Source organism: Falco rusticolus, chromosome 8 (genome assembly GCF_015220075.1).
Source record: "Falco rusticolus isolate bFalRus1 chromosome 8, bFalRus1.pri, whole genome shotgun sequence".
Classification (NCBI taxonomy): Eukaryota; Metazoa; Chordata; class Aves; order Falconiformes; family Falconidae; genus Falco; species Falco rusticolus.
Genome location: NC_051194.1, coordinates 19,542,007 through 19,568,009, shown reverse-complemented (window position 1 = coordinate 19,568,009; position 26,003 = coordinate 19,542,007). Strand labels below are relative to the sequence as shown.

The following is a 26,003-nucleotide window of genomic DNA, read 5'->3' as shown; positions in this document are numbered from 1 at the left end:
CTGATTTCAGACTTCATCTGTAAACATCTCTTTGCCCTTGCTAAACACTGTGTCTCTTAATTTTTCCCTGCAAGAGTATTATTTAATTTGTAAATGTTTTAGGACATTATTTGAAAAATACAATATGAAGCTGTATTTCATTTACTGTAATGATCCACTAATGCGGGCATATTTCAAAGGCAGGCTGTGCAGTACTGTAGGGTTTAATTAAATTTTGTTTTTCAAGTAAGCATCAATAGACAGACAATAACAAATGGTGGACAATATGCATACAGAACAAAGTCACTCCATTTTCTTTTCTGAGACTCTGGAAGTGAAAATGTATAGCCCTTAAAATGTACTTGGCTTGCTCACGACCGCTGCTTTAGTGCAGTTACTCACTTTAGGGGGAGTTTTTTCTTCTTACTCTGACTTAATTAATTTTCTTGATGTCTTCCTACCCACAAAATAAACTGTTACAGTGTGGAAAATTTCCAGCAGGAGCCTTGGGTGATCTAAGTTCTGCTGCAAGCTCTGGACTTGGTTTCGAATAGTGCACTGTTGCTTAATGCATTATGGCTCATCAGGGTTACAAAACCAAAGGGCTGGGTATGAGGTGCTCATTCTTTTGGTGAGCAGCTCCTGTCTCTGGTGGCTGGACGTGGTGTGTGCCAGCTCTGGCACAGGGAAGTTGCCGGGATGTAAAAATGTTGTTGTTGTATTGTTGTACCGAAATCAGGAGTAAGCAAATGGCCCTTGAGTGCATTTCATTCTTTTTCTTCCAGCAAGTGTGGGGTAATCAAGTACAAAGTGTCTGCAGAAAACCTTGGAAAGTCTGTTCAGTGTCAGCAGGAGGATGTTGGAAATCATCATGGCACTCACACGCGTGGCACTTGTACAAGTTTTCTAGGGGTAAAGAAATTCATCGGTGATGATGTAAATGGGCTCCTTTGTTTGGATTTGTGCAGAGCGTTGCTTGAGGAGCTGAGTGAGATTCCTGGCTGGAGCATCCTTGAGTTCTGGCTGGTTTCTGGCGGCTAGCGTGGGTTTTGTTCTCTCTTATTGTTCGGGAAATTTTCCATTGTTTAGAAACATAACCAGCATTTGCTGGTGCCCTGGACTCCTGCAGCACTACAGCCCTTTGATTTCTCTCTGAGATCTCTCCAAGTCAGAGAGCTGAAAAAAAGGTAAATTTTTCAGAGGAGGATCCCCTGTCTCGTGTTCAGAGATGCGAGTTCAAGCCATGTCCTGGATTGATGCCTACAGCTTTGCCTGCTTAAGCTGCCTGCAAACGGATCCTGGGCTGGGGTGGCTGGGAGCAAGGGTTGGCTGTGCCTGGTGCTGGCCCTCACCGCTGGCTCACCTGGCCTGGGTCACTGTCCACAGAGCTGCTGGGTGGAAACTGGGGCGTGTAAAACCTGGGAGAGGCTGTGGGAACCTGGCTTTCGACTGGCGTCTCTGCAAGTGCCTGAAAAGCATTGCTGTAAATGACACTTGTGTCTGCTAACCTCCTCCTTCATGAGATCTCGGTTTAACACTGCATTACGGTAACAGCCTGTGTTTTGCTCCGTGCTGGAAAGCAGTGCTGCGAGTGCTTTACAGCTCTCCTGGTGCACGTACCGGCTGATGGCGTTTTCTGCGCTGGATGAGGTGCTTGTAGGCAACAACCATCCTGTCCAGGTAAGACTGGCAAGATGGTGTCCTGTGCTTGGTGCCAGTTCCTGTGGCTGGAGAGGAGTCCGGTACAGAGAAAATAGTGTCTAAACGTAACCTGTCATGAGGCGTCAGATTCTCTTTTAAATAAATTCTGTAAAAAAAACCCACACAGCTGAGGTTTGTGCTGGTAGTACCAATACCAAGGGGAATGTCCTGTGCCTGCTGCCTTTTTCTTCCCTTGTTCCTTGCTTTAGGCTGCCAGCTTTTACCTCTTCTCACCTCTTTTTTTTTTTTTTTTTTTTTTTTTTTTTTTTTTTTTTGATGTGTAGTGTTACTCAGGGCTCTGTTGTTGGATTTTGGGGCAGGCAGTTGGTTTTTTGGTGACTTGAGGCAACGTCTCCTGCTTTTCTCATCCTTCCTTTGGATCTCCTGCCTTTCTCCTGTTTGCTCTCACTCTGGATAAGCTAACCTCCTCGGTGGGCTGGTCAAGCTTCCTGGCCAGGAACCTCAGGTCTCTTGCAGCCAAAGTTTTCTGGCGCCATTATTCATCCTCTAGGGAAGGAGCAGTTTTCCTGGCTGTGGTGGGACTCAGGTGGTTGGCCCCAGATGAAACACAGTGGCATCTGGAACATCTGGAGCTGGCAGCTGAGCCCTGGGCTGAGGGGTATGGCCTCTGTGCAGACCAGTAGGTGCTTGCGCCTGGTCTTTGCAGGGGCAGGTGAGATTTGGGTCCCCACAGTACTGGCTGGCATGAGTAAATCTTGCAGATGTGCCCAGAGCAGTTTTAGGGGCATGTTCTGCTCAGCAGGATAACAGGGAGAGAGCAATGTGCCCCACAGCAGGGCCAGTGCTGGGGAGTCCAGGGCCAGTGCTTCAATGGTTCTTGCAGGACCATGCGGCAAATAGGGAACCCACAAGGGGCCTCAACACAGGGGCTGGAATGGCACAAGCCCAGGGAATGGGAAGCTGCGACAGTGCTCAGGAGTGAACCAGAAAAGAGGCTGTAGGACTATTTAGAAGAAAAGTAATCTGTAATTCACTTTTTAGTGAGAAAGCGCAAGGCTGGCAGGGAGGGGAGAAGCGCTTGCTCAGGCAGATGATAATCCATCGCGGCGTGTTACCACGCCAGGGCTCTTTGATAAACATTAGCCTTCTTGCTGCCTCTCCAGGATGAGCGAGATGCTGTGCCGCTGCATGAGGAACATGAAGTTTCTGGACTATGAGGAGCTTCAGCCCAGACTGATAATTTAAACACCAAATTCTTTTTAATAATGGATATTGTTGATGGCTGCCTTGCATGGGAGTGCTGCACAGGAACAGATTGCATTGTACTGATGTGTTTTAAAAATGAAAAGTGTGCTGGTCTTCGTAGGCACTTGGGTCTGACATGGGCCGGCTAGGTTTCTTGGATTTCTCCTTTGGAGTTTGGCAGCCGTCTGCTTCAGGGAGTGCAGTGGCCTCATAAGAGTTTATTTGATCTGACACATGACAAATTGTTTCTGCTGGCAGGTACTTCAGGCGCAGTCTGTTAGCTGGCAGCCGTGGCTTTGTGTGCACCGGGGAAGTTGGGGAAGGCAAGCCTGCCCTCCTCTTCCTCCTCTTAGAAAGTGTCAGTGGAGGGAGCGTTATTTTAGCCCACCTCCCATTCCAGCCTCCTCTTTGCCCGTTGTTAAATTGTGCCATTTGCATAGATTATTAAAGTTGCTTATGTGCTCGTTGTGCTTCGGTTTGGGGAGCAGAAGAGGAGAAAAGCCTGCATTTCTGGAAATGGACCCAGTTGCCATTAAAGACACTTTGTTAAGTTACTTTTTTTTAGGGCACCCTATTAACTCTGTAATGAGGAGTAGAATATTACATTCCTCAGCAGAATAAAAAGTACATGTCCCCTGTGAGATACTGTAAATACATTTTATCTGTTCTATTACCTGCAGTTTTGAGAATATGTCCCCTAAGCATTTTAGTCTTGTTTTCCAGAGTTGTCTCAGGGTGAGGAATCACTCCTGTTAGCAACTTTGGGAATAATTACTTGTTCATTAATTTCTTCTCTTTCTTGCTGTCCATCTATTATTGCTTCCGAGAGAAAAAAACCTCTCTGTAAATCTCCACCAGAACAGAACTGACTGCTTGATTAGAGGGAGAGTTATGTATGCTGGAAATGTGTTTGTGAGAGAGCATCTTGTAGCTGTGTGTGTGGATGAACCCACGGGTGTGTGCTGGCTCCTTCAGCGCCATCCAAAAGCACTTAGCCACATAGAGCTTGCCAGATGCCCAGGCTGGCTCAGTGCTCCTTACTCTACGATTAAAGAAGAGAGCACTGTAGGCAGCACGTTTCTGGGCAGTCATGGCACACCTGGAGCACTGTGATGAGGCGGGAGGCTGAAGGTCAGATCTGCTCACCCACCCGAGTGGTGCTTTGCCTCCTGAAGTGCTTTGCCTGCAGTGCCTGGCTGTTGTTATGAAATATAAATTAGACAGGACAATAGGGGAAGTGGTTCATCAGCTGTCCTGCTTTTGTCCAGCAACTAAAAGCCAGTTCAGAGATTTTTGTGGAAGCACTGTTTGCTTTTGTCCTTTTTTGCTCTTTAAGTACAGACTGAAAGAGCTGGAGGCCACTGTAATTATTATTTCTTCCTGAATAGCAGAATAAATGTGCCATTTAATGCATAAATGACAGGGTCCTTGCCTCGGAAAAAATACGCGGCCTGATGCTGGTGCTGCAAACCCTTCTACATGTGAGCAACTGTCTCAGTCTGGTTCTGGGTGCGCTGAGATTTCTCACTCCCTGGACCAGGGTTGGTGCCAAAACTTGTCTCAACGTGTGATGTCTGCGGTCACTGGAAGTCACTGTGGAGGCTGTCATTGAAACAGCCGTGATTCACGTGGCAGCTTTATTTAGATGGCAGCTGATGTAGAAGCTCTGCGGAATAGTTTGTCCATCGTGTGATAAAATCTGCTTGCAGGAGGGGACAGCTGAGGTCTGTGGTCTTCATGGAAGTAGGCCCTCCATACAAATGTGACCTGGCAGTCCTGTGATGGATTTGCCATCTCCCCATCTGATGTGGCAAGATGAGGCTGTGGCACCACCAGGATGTAGAGGAAGCTGCTCAAGATGTTCTTTCTATCTCGCAGCAGAGAGAAAGGTGCTGCAGATCCATCTTCCGTCACAGCTTGAAGAGTGTGAGTGGCTAACAGCCTACTGTTAGCCTTTACAGCAGGCACGGAGATTTGGAGAGTTCTCCTTGGCTTTGCAAAGCTGTGCAGCAAAGGCCAAGAAACAGAGAGCGAAAATCACTGTATCCTTTGGCTGCTGCTTCCCAGGGGTCGGGTGCGTTGTGTGGGGTTCACAGAGGCAGCAGATGCGGTCACAGCCAGGACTGCCAAAGGAAGGCCCCTTCGTGTACTGGTGCTGCTCAGCTGCTGAGATACGCCAGTCCACAAAATGGCTCTTTATGGGGTATTCTTTAACAAAAGGATGTTTCTTTTAAATGACTGGGTCTCATGCTGTTGGTCCAAATGAGAAACTGAGTTGAGTCTTGTCTTTCTGGACTGGAAGGTACTGAGGTTACAAACACAGTTGTCATCCCTTGGAAGAGAAAATCGTGGAGGAAACCCACTTGCTTCTGGTTGCATCTCTCTTCTCTTCCTTGCCCGGTGTAGCCTGGGCTGCTGGAGCCTGCCTTTGCTGTGGCTGAGGGGCAGTGGGATGTAGCCAAGGTACTGCTCCTGAGGGAACCCCGCGGCTCTGAGCACAGTCGTGGAGCTCAGGAGGGACCTGTGGACCGGGAGCAGTCCTACTGCTTGGAAGGTGTAATACTTGGAGTCTCTCCACGAGCCTTCATTGCGCACAGCTCTGTGGCCCAGGCTTGCAGTTCAAATGTCCGTAGCGAAGCGGTTGCTGGAGCCTTCCCCGCGGAGAGGAGCCATGCAGACGCTGCGGCCCTCAAGCGCGACTCTGGTGGCACGTGCAGGGTCCCGTGGTGGCTGAGGCATTCACGGAAATGCTGTTTCATAACCTCTGCTAGGATTCGTGAGACATGCAGAGGCAGGTTCCCTGATTTGTCACCATGTCATAAGGATTTAAGGTTGAGGAGCTCTTTGAAGCACCGAAACAACTTGTTCTGCCATGACAAGGTGGTGATCAGCGGCAGCATGACTTTTCTTCCCCAAGGAAAACGCTCTTTTGCACAGATCACAAGCTGTGGCTCTGCCGCTCTTTGAAGAGACCAGACGAATTGCAGAGATGGGCGCTCTGTGCAGCATCAAAGTCTGCCCATCTGAAACTGAGATGCTAAGGAACTCCAGCGCAGCATCTTTCATGTCTAGGCAGCAAAAGAAAAGAAGTTTCTGAACTGGGAGTCACTCGGGGGATCAAAGCTCTACTTAGCGGAGGCTGATGAGGCAAGAGGCAGGACGACAGCAGGAAGGTCACAGCCCCTGCAGATGTTCTGGGCCATCTAAGAATGGCAGTTGGGCCTCCAGAGGGGTCTGTGAAACCTTCACCTTTGCTGGAGGACTTGGGCTTGCATCTTCCCCTGAGGAAAGATGTGTATTGTCCAGTGCCTGTGCTTGGCTGGAGCAATTCTGTGGTGCCTGAGGGATTTTTTTAATTAAAAGGATGCTGAACTGTCACATTTCAAACTGCTTTTTCTGTACATTGCTACAAGTAACATCTAAAGTAGCTCTAAAAGGCAAACCCCCCCCCAACATTCCCCAAAGTAAAGGTGGCAGATGATGAAGAATAGGAGAGAGAAGGAGTGATGTTCTCTTTCAGCTTCCCATGTCAGTGCATTTGCAGCCCTTGGAGCGCTTTGCTGTTCTAACTTTCCTTAGGCCAAAACCTGCTGAACGAATGCTGCCTGCTCCTGGCTGGCTTCTGCTTTGGCTTTGGGCTGGGGAGGCTCTTATGCTCAGGGAGCAAGACTCGCTTTTTAATCTTGGTGGGAAATGCCTGGGTAGAAGAATGGGAATCATCATGAGAGTTGCTTCTGGATGATTGTACTGTTAGTCTCTCAGTTCTCTCCTCGTGCTCATTACTGTCCCAGGGCTTATTTAATTGCTTAAGGAAGGCATCCCCTGAGACCACTTTAAAAGTACTAATGCAGTGAAAAAAATAAACAAACTTGGATAATGCCTTTCATCCAGGCACGTCAAGATATCGCTGCAGACCTTAGTGGAAGGAGCCCTGCAATTCCCTTGGTTATAACCGTGGCAGCTGAGCCCCAGCATGAGGAATGGCTTGTCTGGATTCACGCAGGGATTCAGGGCAAAGCCAGGAGCGGTCCCAAGCGAGCCGGCTTGGAGTAGGTTATGTTCATCCCTAGAGAGCTCCTTATTCCCCTTCAGGAGAGGGTTTAGGATTGGCCTTTTGGGGCTTTATTCTGGGTTTTGCTGCCGGTGGCTGATCTGGCAGCTCCTGGGTGGGTTTGGCCCAGGAGGCAGATCCCAGTGGCCTTTTCAACTGGGAGCTTGTTACAAAACTGGAAGTGTGGGGGGAGACCAGTTCGCTTGCAGGTGAGGTCCTGAGCTGGGCATCTGGCCAGGCACCCTGTGCAATTAATCTGGTGGGCTCCCACACCGTGTTGAGCCTGGCCGCGTAGCCGGAGCACGCAGTGGGCGAGCCACATTGCTGCCTGTGTACTGTGCTGCTCCCTGCTGTGACCTGTACCCGTGGGGTGTCACGTCAGGTAAGGGCTGTCGGTGTTGCTTGGTGCACTGCAGAGAGGTGAGAAGATGTGTTTTTCATAAACGTCGCAGCTCACTGTTTCTGGCAGATCAATAGGGCTGCTGGAGGAGCCCTTGGCTTGCCTGGTGTCACGGCATCTCTGCGCCAGGTGCTCCATAAGGCCGCGGCAGGGGGTGATGGGTGATAAAGGAGAGATGGGAATCCTGATGGGAATCCTGATGGGAAACCTCTGGGCTGAGCTGGAGCTGGGAGCGAGGGTCTGGGCCGGGGACAGGCTGAGTTACAGCCATAGGGGATAGGTACTTACGCTGGGGCAGGTGGCGTGGTGCAGGTGCTGCTGTGGGCGTTTGTGTGCCTGATACATCAGCGCTGGATTTCTCTAAGACCGAGCCTGAATTTTGCATGATTTTTTAACCTGTTAATTGAGTCCCTTTATACAGAAAGAGACTGGCACCTGACAGGGGAAGGAGGTTGGTATTTGATGGGAGACAAACAACGGGAGGAACAGCCAGAACTTGGAAAATACAAAAAGCTTTTTCCAGAGGGGCTGGGGGTACATCAGTTAAACCTCTGGCTCTGCGGGCCCAGCTCAGCGGGACGTCGGGGTGCCCTGTGGCTGGGCTGGCGTGGTGGGCACCTGCGCTTCTGTCGGATTCTCCAAGCTTGTGGAAGCGGAGCGGGTAAAAGAGATTTGCTGAGCACTGGCAGATTCCTGGGCTAGCCTGAGCCAGGGTGTCAGCGTGTGGATAGGGGCTGGTGGAAACGATAGACACATGGGGGGAAATACCACTCAGTTGTATGTGTGTGGGAAGCTGCAGCCAGGAGAAGGGAGTAGGTATGGGCAGGAGGAAAGACGTTTTCAGCTGGGGTGTGAGGTGGTGAGGAAGGGGAAAGCTGTTTCATGTGGTTGAGGTCAGGCAGCGTGGCAGCTTTCAGAAGGTTTGACCTGAAGGTCCCTGCACATGTCTTATCTCCAGGCAAATCCTAAATTGGTGCAACTCAGCCCCTGTGCTCTGGTACGGACTTGAATGTGCTTGCTAGCCCCGAAGCTTTGTGGAGCGAGGGTGTTGTGTACAGGCAGTCGTGGAGCCCTGTGAGATCAGCTGCCAGAAATTCAGGTAGATGCATTTTTTTATAAATAATAAATGATGAATTCAGTCCTCTGATCTCTGAGGCATGCTGTGCTTTGGTACACAGCATCCTGAGTGGAGCAGAACATCCCCCCATCCTGGACCCAGGGCTCTCCGGCAGGGAGGTCTGAAGACTGCCGGGACGTGCCGTGCAGCCCCTGGGATCGGGGTTCTTGCTGAGCCACGGTGGAGAGCGGCCCCTTCTGCCATCCCGGCTAACGAGTGGGTGGAGAGGGTGACGGCAGCCTTGCTCCGACTTCAAACCACTGAAGTGTAAAGCTCTGCTCTTGCCCTCTGGAGAGCACCGTTTTCTGTGAGTGCTGGTTTCTGAAGAAACCCATTAAGTAAATCTAATTGATAGACTAAACGATGTTTAATGTTAAACTGTGCAAGGCTGTTTATACAAACAACAGGGTCGGAGTTCCTGTGGTCGGGTAGAAGGGGCGATGTTGGCTTTACCCATGAACAACCCACAACAGCCCACTCCTCGCCCCTGCGCAGAGCCACAACAGTGCCGGCGAAGCTGCCAGGTGCCGAGAGCTGCCCACGCCGTGCCTGGGCACTGCTGCGCTGTCCCCTGTCGCCCGATACATCTGTGCTCAGCTCTCGCTGGCATCGGCACCCAGCAGCGCTTGTAGGAAAGACCAACGTTAGGTGGTATCATAGCTCAGCTGTGTTAGAGGGGCTGCTGTTAGCTGGTGGCTAAGAAAGTAGCCTGTAGGGGTTATTAATATTTATTGTTATTATTTGTTAGTGGCGGTTATAAAAATTGCATGATTGCACGGTAGATGCCAGGCGCTGCCAGCAGGTGTTTCTGCCATGGTTACCCTTTTCTTCCCTCCCCATCCCTACTGCCCTGTGTCAAAATTTCTCCCTGTGCACTGGTCCGATTTCAGAGCGGTGCTTCTGCTGCAGGTCAGAGCAGGACCTGCTTCTTGGGGGCAGGCTGTACCTAGCCAGCAGAGCTCGAGCCGTGATTTATTCCTGTAAACCTAAAAGCATGGCTTCATTGGTGTGTGGGTTCTCTGTAGGCAGCCAAATACGGGAAGGTGTTCCCACAACTTTTTCCCTTGTGTAGGAGTGTTTTTAACACACCAGAGCAGAGTCCTGGTAGGAGTAAATGATGAGGAGCAAGCAAGGAGAATAAGTATTTTAAGCAATTTCATAAGCGGCATCAATGGGACGGTCTGTATTGCAGCTGTGCTCTCTCTACTGAAATGCTGGTAGCTTGAGGGTGTTTGCAAACAAGTGGTGCTTGCTGTCCTGTCTTTCACCCATGAGTGTGGGGCTTTGTGCCGGGGTGTGGGACCCTTTGGCAGGGGTTGGGGGCTCTTAGTGTGGTGGGCTCCTGCATGGAGCTGGGGATACTCGCTGGAGGCATGAGCGTGCCTTCCCAATAACAAAACAACAGGAGGAGCAGGGCTGCTGGGAGTGTGCCGAGCATGGCAGAAGTGGATGCAACATCAGACCTCAAAGAAAGCTGTGTGGAGCCTGCACCAGCCTGGTGTGGAGGGTCTGTACCCAGAGAAGTCTGTTCCTGCCTGGTTTGTCCTGGGGGGCTCGAGAACAAACAAACTGGGGCTCCACTGGGAGCATTGCATCAGTCCCTGAAGGAAGCTCCTTGTTATGTTTAGTTTTGCCATTCACGGCTCTTCTCCTGCTTTGCATATGGTGATAGATAGGTTCATTATTATTATTTTATTCTGGTTTTATTATTAGTTTTCATTCAAATCCATTTCTTTGATCAGTCAAGTGTATTCAGGTCTCTCCCACAATCTTTGTAGTTTTAATATTGGCTTTAATGAAGGGGGAAATTCACTCCTGCATCCTTTTGGAAATGTTGCTGATCAGGACCTGCCTGGCAGGAGGGAGCTCAAGACGGGTGCATGGAGCAGGATGTTCCTGTGCCTCCCGGCTGCCTGTCCATTAGCCATGCAGAACCACAGCAGTTCATCTGGGCGCTGCAGCTAGGACAAGTGCAATTAATTGTTAGGCCTTGTCTTGGGGAAGAAGCAGCATGAAAAGAAGATGAAGATGGCTTTTAAGGGGGGAAAATTTGTATCAGAGACTCAAAAGTCCTGTTCTTACTGAAGGCAGTAGGGAATGCTCACATCGTGCAAGGTTTGGTAGCTCAGTCTGGTTCGTGCAGCATCCTGCCCATTGACTCGCATCTTCCTGCAGGATCCTCCACATTAAAGCGTACTGCAGGTAACCATCTCCAGGTAAACATGTTTGGCAGGACAGGACCTGTGCCATTCTCTTATGAGAGCCATTGAGTTTTTAATATGGGCAAGTTGTCTTCTTGTGGCTCCAGTTTCTCGAGGAAATCCAAGGAATCCTGTGCTTCATGACAGAAACCATGGTGCAATGTCCACGTACTGTCAGGGCAGGGAGAGCTGTGGCAGGTCTTCAGGATAGAGACCTGCTAAGTCACCTGGGCTTGTGCCCACCAAAACACGAGTATTTCTAGGCTGGCTTCTCTTAGCTTGGTTTGTACTTAACAGGAGCCTTTGTGTCTCTGTGCTTCTGGGAAGAAGTGATTGTGTTTGCATATTGGTCCTGCTCATCTCTTTGAAAGCAGAGGGTTGTGCAGACCTGACTGCAATGAACGGGGAAGGGCAGAGTATCCTGTGGCCTCCTAGTAATCCTCCGTTTGCCCACCAGCTGTTTCCTCTCTTACATACAGGCTGAATTTCAGATTAAAACCTCCTCTTTCTCCTGTTGGTGTAGCAGCAGGCAGCGGAGGAGGGACTCCCAGCCACAGGACATTCCCAGGGCATCTGACTGACACTGCTCTGCTCTTCAGTAGCAAGCCAGCAAACCCAGGTGCTCATTATAGACCCAGGGACCCTATTGCTCAGAGGAAGAAAATTTCAGGTCAGGTCAGCTAAATTTCCTTCTCTTCCTCTGTTGCATTGCACATGGCTTAGGATGTCATGCTAGTCTCAGCCATAGATGCCAGCGTCATTAAAACGACATTGTGTTTGAACAGGGATCTTGGCTTGACACTGATTGCAGTATGTGTCCTGAGTGCACCTCTTCAATCAGACATCCCAATTTACACATCTATCTTTCAAACAGTTTCCTTGACTGTTATTGCCCATCAAACTGGCTTCAGCGTAAGAGGTTGTGAGTGCTTGGAGGTCTTGGTGCCACTTGGTGCCACAGCTGAAGGGGTGCTTGTGCTGTGTTCCTCGATGTCTTTGATTGTTCTCCAGCGCTGCCCTGTGCTCAGCAAACGGAGCTTTGTGAGTTACTTGTGTTTATAGACACACAACCTGCTGGTGGTGCTTTTGTTACCACCAGCCATCTCGATGAAGGGTGGCTGGGCAGATACTCACCCTGAGCTAGTAAATTTGCAGACAACTTTGCAAGGCTGCACTGCTCTGTCGATCCCTAGGTGAGAACAAGGATTAGCTTATTGTTACTGCTTCCAGTTGGCTGTAAAACCAGAGCCTGGCAAGGGGGCTGGGGAGCTCTCTGGGATGGCCATGTGCTCTCCTGGAGCAGCAGATCAGAATTCAGATGAGGCTTCAGATGGATTTATTGGAGTGGCACAGTATGCGCAGCATGGGCTTTGAGTTAGGACATGAAAGCGTGGTGCGTTCCCAGCAGCAGAAGGCATTAATGAAATATGTTCCTCGCGCTGCCTTGCTTTGAACTGTCACCTGCGACTACGGCAACCGCGTTCACAGGGCTGTGTGGCACTTACTGATGCATAGCTACTAAAATCAGTAAAAATATCCCTGCTAATAGAGAACATAATGGCGGCACTGCTGTTTCTGTGGCCGCTGGTGCAGATGGAGTTTTCTGGGGCCTCGGAGCACAACCTCCAGCGCTGCAAAGCTGAGAACATTGCCTGCTCTGACAGGAGGACTGCTGCCAGCAACAGAGGCTTCTGTGAGTCAGACCCTTTGCTCTTTTCCAAGTACCTGATTTTCTTTGACAAAAGAGGGTGATTGGGGGGAAAAAAAACCCACTTCACCCTGCACAAGGGGGGTTTGTGGTTCTGGTGCTGACCAGCTGCTGCTGTACGTGGGTGCTGCTGGATCCCAAAATGATGTCCTTACCTCAGAGCACATGCTCCCTATGCAGGTAGGGTCACAGTTGCTACCCTTTCTGCTCTGCAAGCTGCAGAGTTTTTTTCTAAAAATGCATTGTATCCACAGAACACTTGGTTTGGAAATCCTCTCATGCCCTCTGCATACGTCTGTCTTGTAACGAGATGTCAGCCTGTGCAGGCTTCTCTCCAGGAGCTTCAAACCCCCGTGTTTCACATGTTAGCTCCTCCTGCCTACCTGGGACCTAAGCAAACTGCTAATTGTTGTGCAGATGTCATCTTCCAGGCAGGCATGAGGTTGTAGGCTTTGAAGAGGCTGTACTGTCATTTGCTACCAGCCTTCTCAGTACACGTGAGCTCTATTTTTATGGGAGTGCGCGTTTTCTTTCAGCCACTGCTTTGTTGAATTTCTTTTTCTTCTTCTTTTCTTTTTATTTCCAGGCTTGCAGGTAAAGTTTTAGGGATACATCTATTTTTCATTATCCCAGTGCTGCTGCTTGTTTTATAACTAAAATAAAGAACCAAAACCCTGTATCCTGTGTAAAAAGCAGCAGTTTGTTCTGACTTGAGCTGAGGGGAACTGTGTGTCATGGTCAGTCTGAGACTGAAGTCCTGACTGTGGCATCAGGCAGAAGGGCATGTAGGTAGTCAGGGAGCAGATGGAGTTTGAGCCTGTGAATTCTGCTCTGGGCTTTCCAGCTCAGGAACCTGGGTGTTGGTTGTAGCCTGGTTGTGCTTGGTGGTGTCCCAAGAGAGATGGAGGCTTTGGCCACAGGTTGTCTTTGCCTGTCTTCTGAAAATGGAGACCTTTGCTACGCCAGTTGTAGTTTAAGAAGGGCTTGTGGGTCCTTGAGGTGGTTCTTTGACCCTTTAGAAAAGAAGAGACATTGAAGGAGCATATCAAGTACCAGGCCAGAAATGCAAGGTGAAATTTCCATGCGTGGTGGGACTTGAGCAGGAGGACTCATTGCTGAGGGGTGCTGTGGGTGTCAGAAGTCCAGATCTGCTCCAAAAGCAATTAACAGGAAGAACAGAAATCCAGCTGATCTGGATTTGAGCTCTAAGGCAGAGGCTGCTGTTCAGGGAGAGCCTGGGTCAGGAGTTTTTGGAAGATGCAGAAGTGCGTTAGGTGTATTCTCTTTGTGCTCCCTGCTCTGCCGCCTTTTCCTAGATGTCGGCCACTGACCAGCATGATGTGGTGTTTTGCCTTTTATTTTCTTTTCTTGGCTAAAGCAAAAACCAAGCAGGAAGAGGAAGAAGTAACGTAACAGAGTGGGGAGACAAGATAGCAGTAAAGGGGTGGAAGGGGAGAACTCCACTCCCTCCGTGTTCCTGAAGTCTTTTGCGGGCAGAGGTCCTTCGGTGGGAGGACTTGGTACTGGGTGTGCCTGTGAGCATTTTCTGCTTTGTGGAATGGAAGATGGTTGCTTCAAGGAAGGAAAAAATCTGTGATGTGATGGGCCATCCTGATGGACAACAAAGACAGAAAGGAAGATATTTAGGACTGCACGTATGGGAGGAAATTCTTTTAAACCTGGATAGGAGTAGGAGCAGACTTGATGGAGGGATGAGTAATGAAGGAGTGTTTGAACGGAACTAATCAGCCCCATCTTCTTCCAAAAGACCTCATTTAGTTTAATTTAGCAGCGTGTAAATTTAGAGCCAATCAAAGGAAATACTTCTTCAGCCTGTGTGCTGGCAGGCTGCTCTGTTCCCTACCCCAGCGTGAGAAGCAGCGCGCTGAGCGCTGTGGGTGGATTTAAAGCCTTGTGTGGCGAGGCGGTGGGGACGCTCATATGTGTGAGCGTGGTTACACATGTAGCAGTGGGGCTACAAGCTCTGTTTCAGGGTGACTGGCAGCCACAAGAGCAGGACCCTTCTTTTACCCCCTCTCTTGTTCAGTCGGCGGTCTCTGGTCGGTCGGGGGGGCTGTGTGCCACGGGGCTGCTTCGTGGTCCGCTGCAGGCACGGGCAGAGCCCATTCCTGGGCTCGCAGTTTGGGTGAGCTGGCGTTCTGAGCAGCGGGGAGAGCCTTGTGCTGTAGAAACCACGAAGCAAACCTTGTTGACCTCTGCAAAATGTTGTTTTCCTCAAGAAAAACCTACATATGGATTTAGATAAACCCCTGATCCTTTGGCGGATGGTAGTTTTGTTTAATTTGAACTAACGCAGCTACTTCTGTACTTAAAATGAGGCACAGGCATAAAAAGCCTTCCCAGGATTGCACTGATTTTTATTTTTCCTGTCCATGGCAGTAACGCAGTGATTTTAAACAAGACTTGCAGGTCTCTTCTTATTTTCCAGGAGACATGTAAGCCTGCGTGAGGTCAATATAAGCTATGTTACTTGTCATAAACTCCATTAGCAGTAAAATTGGCCCCTTGCTGTTGGCTGCCCCCAATTAGACCCATGCACTAACACCTCAAGGTGTTCAGTTTCCTGCGGTGTCACACCCCTGAACCCATGCTGCGTTGCAAAATGTCGTGTAAAGGGTGCTGAAACCTGTGAAAACGTGGACTAAAATATTGCTGGTTTTGTTTTCCTTTGCATTTCAGGCTGGTGGCAATGTCTCACTGGGCTCATCTCCTCTCTGCTGCTGCTAAAGTCAACCTGCTGGTCTTGGTGGTTTCTGCGGTGTTTTCCTGGTCAAGCCTAAGCGACAGAGTTCCTGTAAGTGTTCCTCTCAGCCAGAGCAGCCATGGTAACAAAGGGCTGTCCAGCCACCTGTGTCTCTCCTGGGGTGACAGCCTTACCTGGTCCCTCTGTGGGAGGGATCAATTAAGCAGGGTGTGGAGCGGTTGGTGAAATGCCTCTCCTCAACAGTGGGTCTTCAATAACGATGTTTCAGAGGGCTTCTTCCTTCACATGGCTTGCCTCACCCCAGGAAATCCAGAATATGCTCAGTCCAGAGGGTGTGCAACAGTGCAACTCAGGCAGCTCTCGTTTGCTGGGTGCCACTTTTTGTATTCAAAGTGGCTGCACGCTGGCCCTGTGGCAGGAGGCAGAAGGAATTCTGTGGATGCTGTCTGCCCCTCTGGGCTTGCCGAGTGTGCGGAGCTTCCCTGGTTTGGATGTGGCTGCTGAGCCCCAGGTGCCAGGTCCTGCTAGATTAGTAGACCTGGAAAGCTTCCTTGAGGAAGCTCAAGCAGTAGAGAGTGGTGTTTTTTTAGTTTAATTCATGCTGTGGCTTAAAACAGGGGGTCCCCCATCGATACTGGGACGATAGAGGATCGCTGGACACCAGCTCCTGCCTTTGCATTGCAGCTTGGCCTGTTGGCTGTGACGCCGCTGTCTGGGAGCTGTGCTGTTAGCCAGAGCGAATACAAGGGACAGGTTACAGTGTAAGCACTGTAGGCCAGTGCCTTGGGCCCACCTGGAATCATTTAATGATCAAGTAATTTGTCTTTATTTTAGGGAGGGAGACTGGAGAAAGAGCACAAGCACTGGGACAGCCACTCAGTGATACGTGCTGGAGCTGGCAGGCAGCCTGACACTGAGCTTCAGACAGGATTAATGCGATGGGTGGTTAACTGTCCCGTCACCTTCTCCTGCACTCCCCCTACGGTGGCTCCACGGTGGTCACATCCCTCCTTTATTGCAAACAGACCGCCCCTTCCTTGCTGAGGCTTTTCAGCTTATTGCAGTTGATTTCAGACTGATAAAGCGAGGAGGCTTTTTGTCTTTAAGGAAATGTCCGTTGGTCTTCAGAAAACATGTTTCTTTCTACTATTTTAATTATGAAATCAAACTGAAAAGGATTTTACCTAATTTCTGCGTAAATGAAGAATTGTTTGTGTGTTGTTGCCCATTTTTGTCAGAGATACTAATGGAGTATTGCAAAGCAGCCGTGGGCCGAGCAGGGGCAGTGACGTTTAAACGAACCAAGTCACATCTTTTTATTCTTACCAAATGTTTAGACCACGGCACTTCTCTTAAGCAGAGCCGGTAAACATCAGATATCTCCATTACATGTTTCAACAGATACGACATTCTGAGGCCTGTTGGTAAATTTACAATAGCCTGTATCGTTAAGTCCCTCTTGGATAATAATATAGCAGTGTAAATAAGCTAAGTAATAACTGCTCGGACTCATTTATTTTTAGTCCTGTTGAGTTCTGGCTCAGAAAATGTTAACATTGATTTTCGTCTGCAGAACTTGGCTTTTTATGTTTATGATCATTACTGAGCTTTAACCATTTGTCATAATTTTAACAATTTCAAGTCTCTGATGCACTAAGCGAAAGGAGGAGCTAAGCTCTGTTTTCCCATGCATTTCCGAAATGTCAATCCCTTTTGACAGATAAAATAAAAACATTTTATAGGTTTATCAAATATCTTCATATGTTACCACTGTTGTTGCTACTTGTACATGTTTTGCTCAGGCTGACATTTCTTTTGCTCAGAAATGCTCTCCTAGCCTGAATAATGGATATTTATATGCAAAGCACCCAGATTCTTCCAGAAAATATGCATGCATTTTTTCCAAGAAGTGGAAGAAGTGAAGGCAGAACATGGCCTAAAATTTCCAGTTAACCTCTTCACTGACTTTTTTTTTCCTTGTGAAAGTGTGGTAAGGGTTAATATCAAAACGCTTCATGAAGTGAGCTGTAACTCTTATTCTAATTGCCAACAATTAGGAGTAATCTTTCCCTATAGGCTGGTTATTTGAAATTGTTCACTGGTGGTGTTCTGGGCGATGTTAGAAGCTGATAATATTCCCTGCAACAGAAACTGAGCTGTCTGGATGATTAGCCTAGACCAGCTTATCTGCTCCTGCGAAAACCAGAATAGCAAAGACCTTCTTCCTGAGCCATTAATAGCTTGGTGTGTGATAGTACGAGGTCGTTACTTACTATGCACTCCCAATAATTTTATCTGTTGCAGTTTTACATGACTCCCACCAGCTCCTTAGGGAGACTTTCCAGTGAACAGCGAGGTTTCCCTTGCAGCAAGGATTTTTTTTTCCTGCTTTTAATCCTCATTTTTTCCTTTGCATAATGTCATACCACTCGTGCTAGCTGATCTACCACACCTCTGCCATTCGTGTGCTGCACTTGCAGAGTAGGTGGTGATTAAATTGCTGCCTCATTGTTTTAAAAGACTTGGAGGACACTGGGAATGGGTGGAGAAAAGGATGCTTGCGTTTTTATTGTGTGGGCAATTCGGTGTGTTTTCCCTGTGTCCTATTTTGGAAATAGCTGAACTATTTTAGCTGAAATCTTCTCCAAGCCTGAAATAAATGCATTTAAGAGAAAAAAACAAACAAACAAACAAACAAACCACAACAACGCTTGAGGCGTTCCACTCGTGTGGAAGACTTCAGCTGAACAAGTTAAAACTTTGACATATTTTTAAACAAGGGAAAACAGGGTCTTAGAACGTTACACAACCCTAGTAATAGTCAGGGCTCCTGGTTCTGGCTGTAATATAGGTGAGGCTCTGCGAAAGCTTGTTTAAAACCTGCAGCCTGCACTGGAATAGGAAATAAGCTGCGTTGCTTTGTTCAGCACAAATGTCATGCTAGTTATGCATGTTTAACCTTTAATATACTTTAAATCTAAATTTAACCATGTGGAAAGAATCTCGGATGTCAAAAAAAAAATCTGCTGGTGAGGGAAAAAATTTTGTATTCTCAGCTGACACTAAATTACCCAGATGCAATTGCTAATGAGCTGAATCTCTTCTATCCAAAAGGAGTTTGCCCTTACAAAAATAGAAGAGAGCGACATAAAAGATGACAGTGGGAAAGAGCCGATAACAGAAGACGATGCTGATCCTGAAGACCTGGAAGTGTTTTACCCCACACATCAGTGGCAAACCATCCGTCCAGGTAACATGCTGATGACTAATTATAGCATCCCTCTGAAACCCCACCTGACAGCACTGATAGCAGCCTGGCAGAAACTCAAAATACCTGTTTGTTCCCATGACAATGTATTCTTTTGCTGGTGTTCAGACAAAGAGGTACGGACTCAGTGACCCAGTACAGGGACAGGACACCATCACCAAACCGGCCAGCAACAGGAGCGGTTGCTGAAGTGCTTGCAGTTCACTGGAGCAGGTCCGAGTGGGCTGCCAGTCACATTGCAGGTGGTGATGTGTCTCTGTCACTAGCTCAGAAGCCTTTTTTCTCTTTGTGCACTTGTCAAGGGACAGATTTTATAACGTTTGTTGGCATGCAGTATCCCAGGTCTGCTGTGCTCCGCTGTGGGCTGGTGAAATGCTGCACAGTGGCAATCTGATTAAGAACCATCAATGTAACACTATGCAGCTCTCTCACAATGGGTTTTCTGTTCCTTGGCTGTTTGAAATCCAGCTTTTATCCCTATCCATACATCCCACAAAAAAAATAATCTCTTCCCTTTTTTTGGGTTGGTATCTTTTGTTAGACGTCTGTGGGACACGTATGGTGAGAAAACACCAACTGAGCAGGCTGACTTCACTGCAAAAAACCTGTGCACTGGGAAGGGCTCTGGGGAGGATAAGCCCATTTAAACACACATGTGCAGATGCACGTACGCATACATATTTCAGCAATTAGGTTGATCAGTAAGCTTGCCCTCTGGGGTCTTGAACAAGGTATTTGATCCATTTGTACTTTGGTGTCCTCCTGTATATGCAGGCGTAATACCTTCCCACCTAAGAAAGGTGAACTAAGTAGTAATTACTTTTTATAAAGAGCCCTGAATTTAAGAGCTTTATCCTGTGTGCAGTATTATCATTGAATGAATAAATATGGGATCCATTTGTCTTGGAATTTCTGTGAGATATAGCAGAACAACTTTTCCAAATGTAAATCTTCGTATAACGTAAATGTCTAGCAAAAGCCCCTAAATTTCACAAAGCTGCAGTATATACTTGTATTCCATTTTTGTACCATTATGTATGGAAGGCGTGTAGTGTCCCTGCTCAGTATTCAGACTGGCAGATCCCCACCACCCTTGCTGAAGCAGAATGTGTATATACTTGCAGTCATTATAAACATCGTTGCCGGTTTTGTTCAGTAGCACCTTCTGCATCACTTAAGTGTCTTGTTCCGCTTTATTTTTGTAGCAATTGCACCATGGGCATGTGCAGCAAAGGGTCTGTGGAAGTGGGGAGCTTGTCAGCATTCATAGAGGAGAAGAATTTCAGGTGCTCTGGAAAAAGGCTTAAATGGTGGCCTGCCTCATTGCCTAGCCGCTGCGCATCCTTGTTTCAGGTGTGCGTGCCGATTTGAGCAGAGACATGTCAGAAAGAGGAGTCTTCCTTGGCCTCCCCCTGCCAGCCTGGCTTTTTGTCTCCTGTGCATTTCTCTGAAGCAAAATCTCGTGCATGGACTGTGACTCGCACTTCTAGCATGTGTATTACCCAAAGCAAGGCTGGGCCACTTGCTGCCACCCTGAGCCCATCCCTGCAGCCTCTGACCCGGAGGGTTTGACAGGGCCCTGCAGGGGAGGGACGAGGGAAGTGGCTGCACGAAGGATATGCCTTTTGGTCCTTTAGCAGAGGTGTGTGCATTGGCAGTGTGTCTGGTCTGGTGGTTCTGCATCTTCCGATGTTTTCTGGTGTGATTTTGCTCGCTCGTAGCCGAGCAGGGTCCCAACTTGCCTGGCTGGCGTGTCTCAGCGCAGGCCAGTGAGAAGCGCAGCGCAGCGCGCGGTCGTTCGCTTCCTGCTGGCTGCCTCTCCAGGATGCCTGCACGCCACCTTCCAGGGATGGTCTCTCCTGGGGAAGGAAATGTTTTAAAATCTGGATCTTCAGTTTTGAATAGTGGAAGGGAGCTCAGTGTTTCCCCCCCCTTTGCATTCCTGTCTCATCTTGATCCTGCTCTGAGCTCAACACAGGATTTCTATGCTTCTGTCCAGTCCTGCAGTTGCTCATCTTTTATACATGTATTTCCAGTTTTGCTCTGCTGTTTTCATAGTTCCCTGTTGCTAATTGCATCAAACTGTGTTTCCACTGAGACTGCAGCAGTGTCATCAACCTGTAACCTGTCAAATCCCTCCACCAAATTCAATTGTTATTGTGTATGTAATGCTGCTTTGTGTGGTTGTTCCCTCGCTGCCTACAATGTGAGCTGGATTTTGATCAAGTGCTTTCTTGCACTTTGAGCACGCTTCAAGCTGCTGGAGGTAGCTGGATGCAAACACAGAGAGGCAGTTACCTTAAGAGCTCTGCCACCTGTAATCTGGAAGCAAGGAGATCAGTTGTCTTTTCTGCCAGCCAGCTGGGAAGCTGACAGGCCGTGGAAAGGTTGGTGAAACTTCACAAAGTCCTTTAACACTTTGTTAGGCATTGCTGGTTTGGACAGAAAGGATGCACACGCCTTGGAAGGTCTTCTAACACCTCTATTATTTTACTTTTTTTTGGTATCATCTGCAGAAACAATGAAGGCATCTTCAGGGATTCTTATTCTGTTCTTGGTTGGCATCCGTAGAAACTTGGGTTTTAATGACTGGGACTGCAGTGTCCTCTGAATGTTCACAGCCGTGGTCGGATCACTTTTCATGGTCAGGTCACTGTTCCACCACAGACACGGAATTTTTTGAAGTTATGCTTCCTCCGATGTCTTTCTCCTTTCTGAATGCCCTTTTACCAGGTGATAGTACCCCTGTGAGTTGGAAGCTCTCTGGAGAAACATAGCAGAAGTGATTTGCTTTTGTTGCTGCTTACATTAAGCTCTGCCAAGTGCGTGGAGGTGAGTCTGTCAGCACACAGAAACACCCTACCACTTTTCAAGGTGATCTTGCCTGATAGTTACAGCAACTGAAGGCTGATCCTTAGTCTTTGGGATGACAGAGATGAATGGAAGGATTGGATAGTGTTGATGATTCGCAGTTTTCTTGGGGATTCTGTATATAAAACCACTTCTTCCACATTTCCAGGTGACTTCAAATCACCAAATGACCACTCAACATCCTAAAGCACATGAATACTTAATTTCTTGGGAATTACCTACTTTTGTTATCTGGGGCACCTTGTTTTCTTCTGTTTTGTTTAGCATTCCTGATGATGATTGAAAGTTGGATTGCATTGACCATCTAGTCATAACACTGACCAACAGATTTTCCACCTGACATTATGGTCAGAAGTGGCTCCTCTGGGAAGTTATTGCTGTGAGGATTAAGAAAAAGGATGTGATGGGCAAGGGTTTAGCTGGGAAAGGAAGAGGGAGTTAATCCTCTCCTCAGCTGCAACCAGCACAGTGGGGAGCCTGGGCTGTGCAGTGCCTCTGCAGAGAGGTTCTGTCCACCTCTGGGGCAGCAGCACTTTCCTGCAGAAACTCGCTGGCAGGTTTCTCAGCTGGCAGTTTGACGTTGGGAAGTAATGTGTCCAGTTTCCAAATCCAGATGGACCAAGCGAGAACCTCATCTGCCTGAAACATCAAAATATTTACAGTCTACTCTGCACGCTTTCCGTGTGAGAGGAGCCAACGGTGGGGCACAGAAAGGCTTCCTTTGGTCCAGGGCAGCTCCCTGCAGACCAGAGAAACAGAGCAGAATCTGGCACTGGTGATGGAAGTGTTGCAGCATTGGATCTCTCTCAGGTTCAGGGAGCACGTCTCAGCGCTCTGCCAGGCAGAGCATGCGTTACAGGAGCTTGGCTGGCCTGTACCTTCATCTGTGGTTAAACTTGGGGCTTGCAGAGCTCAGTGCTGATACCTGCAGTTACTCTATAGTGTTTGTACTGTTCAGAGTCATTTTCCTAAGTGCCTAATTATATTGCAGTTAAAGAATAAGAAGCCATGAACTGCTGCTGTTGATCAAACTGCCAGAGCGAAGTTGATGTGAGCATGCTGTTGTTGCTGCTTCTGCGAAGATGAAACCATCTTAGGTTCAGCGGGGAGCTGATGATACATTACTTAGCATTTAAATATCCATGGCTGCAGCTTCCAAGGATCCTCAGGCAGCTTTCTCCATCAGTAGCTATCTTTGCTGTTCATCCTTGTTTTAGGTCTCATTTGCTGCACAAACGAGGTTTTACATGTATGGAAGCATAGCCCTCAAAGAAAGTGTTCACGTTGGGGAGACTGTTTCGGAAGCTGCTTTGAAGGACTTGCCGTGGTTTTGGAAAGAGCGGGACTGAGGATGAGGAATAACTTGGTGCGGTTTCATTGCCAGTCTTTGTTTTCCGCGAGGTTTCGGTGGGTGGATGAGCCAGCACTGCTGTAAGCCAAGAAGTGGTTTATAAAGCTGGGAGGAGGAGGTAATGGCAGGAGGGATCCCTTTGGCTCCACAGTCCTGTGCCAGCCTGTCCCGCAGCCCATGTGGGGGATGGGCTGGCGAGGATTTCCTTACACCTTGTCAGTGCGCGTCTTGCCTGCTGTTTGCTGGGATGTCCTGAGCTGCACTGGCTCCTGCTAATTGCTTTGCTGAATTAATGAATCTGTCCAAACCATTGGCTTCTCAGTGACCTAGACCTAACTCATACAGCTGTGTGCAGGTTTCTGAAATATTTATGTCAGCACGGTCAAGAGAGGGCTGTGAAATACGGCATTAAACCACCAGGGTATGCTCATTTTTGCAAAACTTGACGTGTGTAATCCTGGAAATAGAAGCCTCATCAGATTAGCACAGATTTGCATGAAGAGGAAAGGCAAATGGGATTTTAAAAACCTCATTTATGCCGCATGAAATGCTTCTTTTCCAGTTTTTTTGATAAAATAACTTGTTACTGATGTGCAGAGGGGAAAAATCTCAAATGTGTAGTTGTTACAATCTTCTCTGGCTAGCAACAGAGAGAGGTGCAGGGTGGTTACAGCAGGTAGGAGAGCCCAGGCAGTCTTGAGAGCAATTGCAAATATTCACTGCTTGGAGGTAGAGTTATGGCCGCTAGTAGCTCTCGCTCTGCTTGTTACCCATCTGACCTCTTGCATACAAGGCTTTTAATAGCTTAAATGTATCTCATGCTTGTCCTCCTTTTTATTACCACGCACTTTCATGCTCTCTCAGCTTTGCCGTCCTCGTGGGCTTTCCTCGACTTCTCACCTTCGTATCACAGGGTGTGTGGTCTCCCTAACACTGGCTGGAATCTAATTCGTCCTTACACTGGAAGTCTTCTCTGGCAAAAGTGGCAGGGCTGAAGCTCCCAGTGCCACTTCTGGCTCTGGTGTGGGGCACTGGAGGGCAGACGTGTCCGTTTTCTGTGCCTTAATCCTGATCCATGTAAGAGGGATAACAGTGTTTCTCTGCCTGTTGGTAAGAGGGCAGGACTGGGACTGCTCGAGAGACACTTGGACATCGTGCCAACAGGAGGGATCTCAAAGCCCTGTTGGAGTAGGGAGTGTTTGAAGGATGCCAGCTTTTGGATGTGGAGATACTGTCTGTACGAGTGTCTTTCCCTCCGGCTCAGCTGCGCAGATGAGGGCAGCGCTGTTACCTATCTCCAGCCGTGCTCTGCATTATCTGCTTGGATTTTCTTTACCGACAGGTTCCCTGAGCTGGGGAGTCAGAGGGCACCCGCCGGGGATGCACACCTGGTCCTTGTCAAGCCATCTCTTCAGTGTGCCGACAAGGGCAAGGCAGCGCTGCGTGGGAGCAGGCTGGCGTCCCAGCTGCTGCTGTGGGCTGCCCGTTCCCAGCGCTGGAGCTGCCGGGAGCTGCCGCCAGCACCCCGACGGGATGCCAGTGTAGGTGATGCTGGGAGCGTTGTAGCCTCGGACCTGCGTAGTTGAAACACTCGTGAAACATCATGAACTGGGTCCTTAGGCACAAAGCTGACCTTTTCCAGGAGAGGACAGAGCTGCGGAGCCATTGTCATTCACGCTAAGGAATGCAAACCCGTAGCAAATAACAGAAACTTATAGGCCAGTAACTGAGCATGCACGTTAAAATAATAATAATAATAAAAAAAAGACTCCCACTTTATAAATAACACTTTGCTTCTCTAATATGACAAGTGTAGTAATGCAGTTTTGATTATCTGTTTTGTAGCGTGTTGTAAATGCAGTGTGTATCTGTAACTATATATTTTAATTTTAATAACATGAGACCTCAGAACTATGTAGCTCCTGGTACTAAACCGTGTCTGGGAACTGGGCAGAGATAGACTGCTGTGTGTCAGTACACTTAACTTGCAGGTTTTAATTAAGCAAAATGGCAGGGGTTGGTGGCTGTGCCCAGCCCCAGCACAGCACAGCTCAGGGTGGCAGGATGGGTGGCAAGGTGCTGCTCGGTGGGGCACGTTCAGCATGGCCAGGTACCGGTCCAGCTCATAGGGTTATCCCCTGTGTTTTCTATCTGCTTCTCTGTGACCTGGGAGGTTTTGCAGCCGTTGTTTTCTCAGCATGTCCATGAGGGTATCAGGTTCAGCATTTGTGAAATGAACTGGGAGGCAGTTCCACTGCCCCTGCCCCAATCCAGATAAAATTTCTCTTTTTTTCTGTCATTTCAAGAGCTGCCAGTATCCTGGCATCACTGGTGTTGGTGAGAAAAATCTTTAAATCTATCACTCAGCTTGCTCAGGTTTAGGAGCAGAGTGGGGCTGAGGTGGGTTTTCAGTGTGCTGGCATGAATGCTGTCCCTTACTGGCTGTGGTGTTACTGGTTTCATTAAACAAGGTGGTTATAAAAGTCTTCTGCAGTGATGCATATACTGCCAAAAACTAATTACGCTTCTGAGGAGCAGAGGTAAAAGTTTGCAGCTCCTCTAACACATAGCCGTGGGCTTGGATGTTGGGCATAACTGAAACAGGGGTGTAATGATGCATTTTCACATGAGACAAACCGTGCCTCCTGCTCACTGCGTTTATGACTCCATGCTCCGCAGTGTCTTATGGGTTAATTTGGAGCAGTTATAAACCAGGGGATGGAGGTGTTTTAAGAGTCGGGTGGCTTTTTTTTGTGCAGCAGGAGGAAGTTAGGCTCCATTTTTCAAAATATTTTCAAACTTAGCTTTAATGGTTCTCTGATTGGTGTTATTGTAATGTAGGTGTAGCATTAGCAAAGGGAATAAGTGTATCAGCTGTGTAGTAGTAGACATAAGTAGTGGGAATCATTCACATGGTTAAATTTACATTGTTTGGAGGGGAAAAATGCTTTGAAAGAAGAGAGACTGTTTCCCAGAGAAGATATCTCTCATTCCTTTCTCTTATCTTCTTTCTGCTAAGCCAGGGATGCTGTGAGCATGCAAGCTGCTGAGAGATGCTGAAACGTGTGCTGGGTGATGAGGAATATCTTGCTATGGTTTTTACGTGTAAGCATGCTATATTTTCTGCTATAATGTTAATAACCTTCCTGTGACTGTTTAGAAGGATGAACCTCATTAAAGAGGTATTTAATAACGGGCCTATTTTTATCTCTGTCTTTATCTAATGTTCTGTGCATTTATTTCAAGCTTGTAGCACTGCTTTGGAAGAAAGATGTTTTCCCTCCTGGAAAACGTTTTGGGAGTGCATCCGGCTTGGTTATCTGGAATTTCCAGTCTGAGTATCTTTCCTCCTCCTTCCAGAGCAAGCAAGCCATACCAGGACCTTGGCTCTAACATTTGCATTGCATATTATGGGAAAATGTTTT

General features: G+C 48.1%; 1 protein-coding gene across 8 annotated transcripts in view; it reads left to right on the top strand.

The window, feature by feature from the left end:
* SIL1 (SIL1 nucleotide exchange factor) overlaps positions 1-26,003 on the top strand; it is a 97,395-nt gene that overhangs the window by 7,611 nt on the left and 63,781 nt on the right. For 7 of the 8 annotated variants that reach the window (XM_037397601.1, XM_037397606.1, XM_037397599.1 and 4 more), the window contains 2 exons: positions 15,064-15,178; positions 18,203-18,338. In XM_037397601.1, coding sequence (XP_037253498.1) covers positions 15,074-15,178; positions 18,203-18,338 — 241 coding nt within the window. In that variant the 5' untranslated portion in view covers positions 15,064-15,073. Of the gene's footprint in view, positions 1-12,248; positions 12,349-15,063; positions 15,179-18,202; positions 18,339-26,003 lie in introns of all 8 variants that reach the window. The other variant, XM_037397604.1, reaches the window with a different exon arrangement.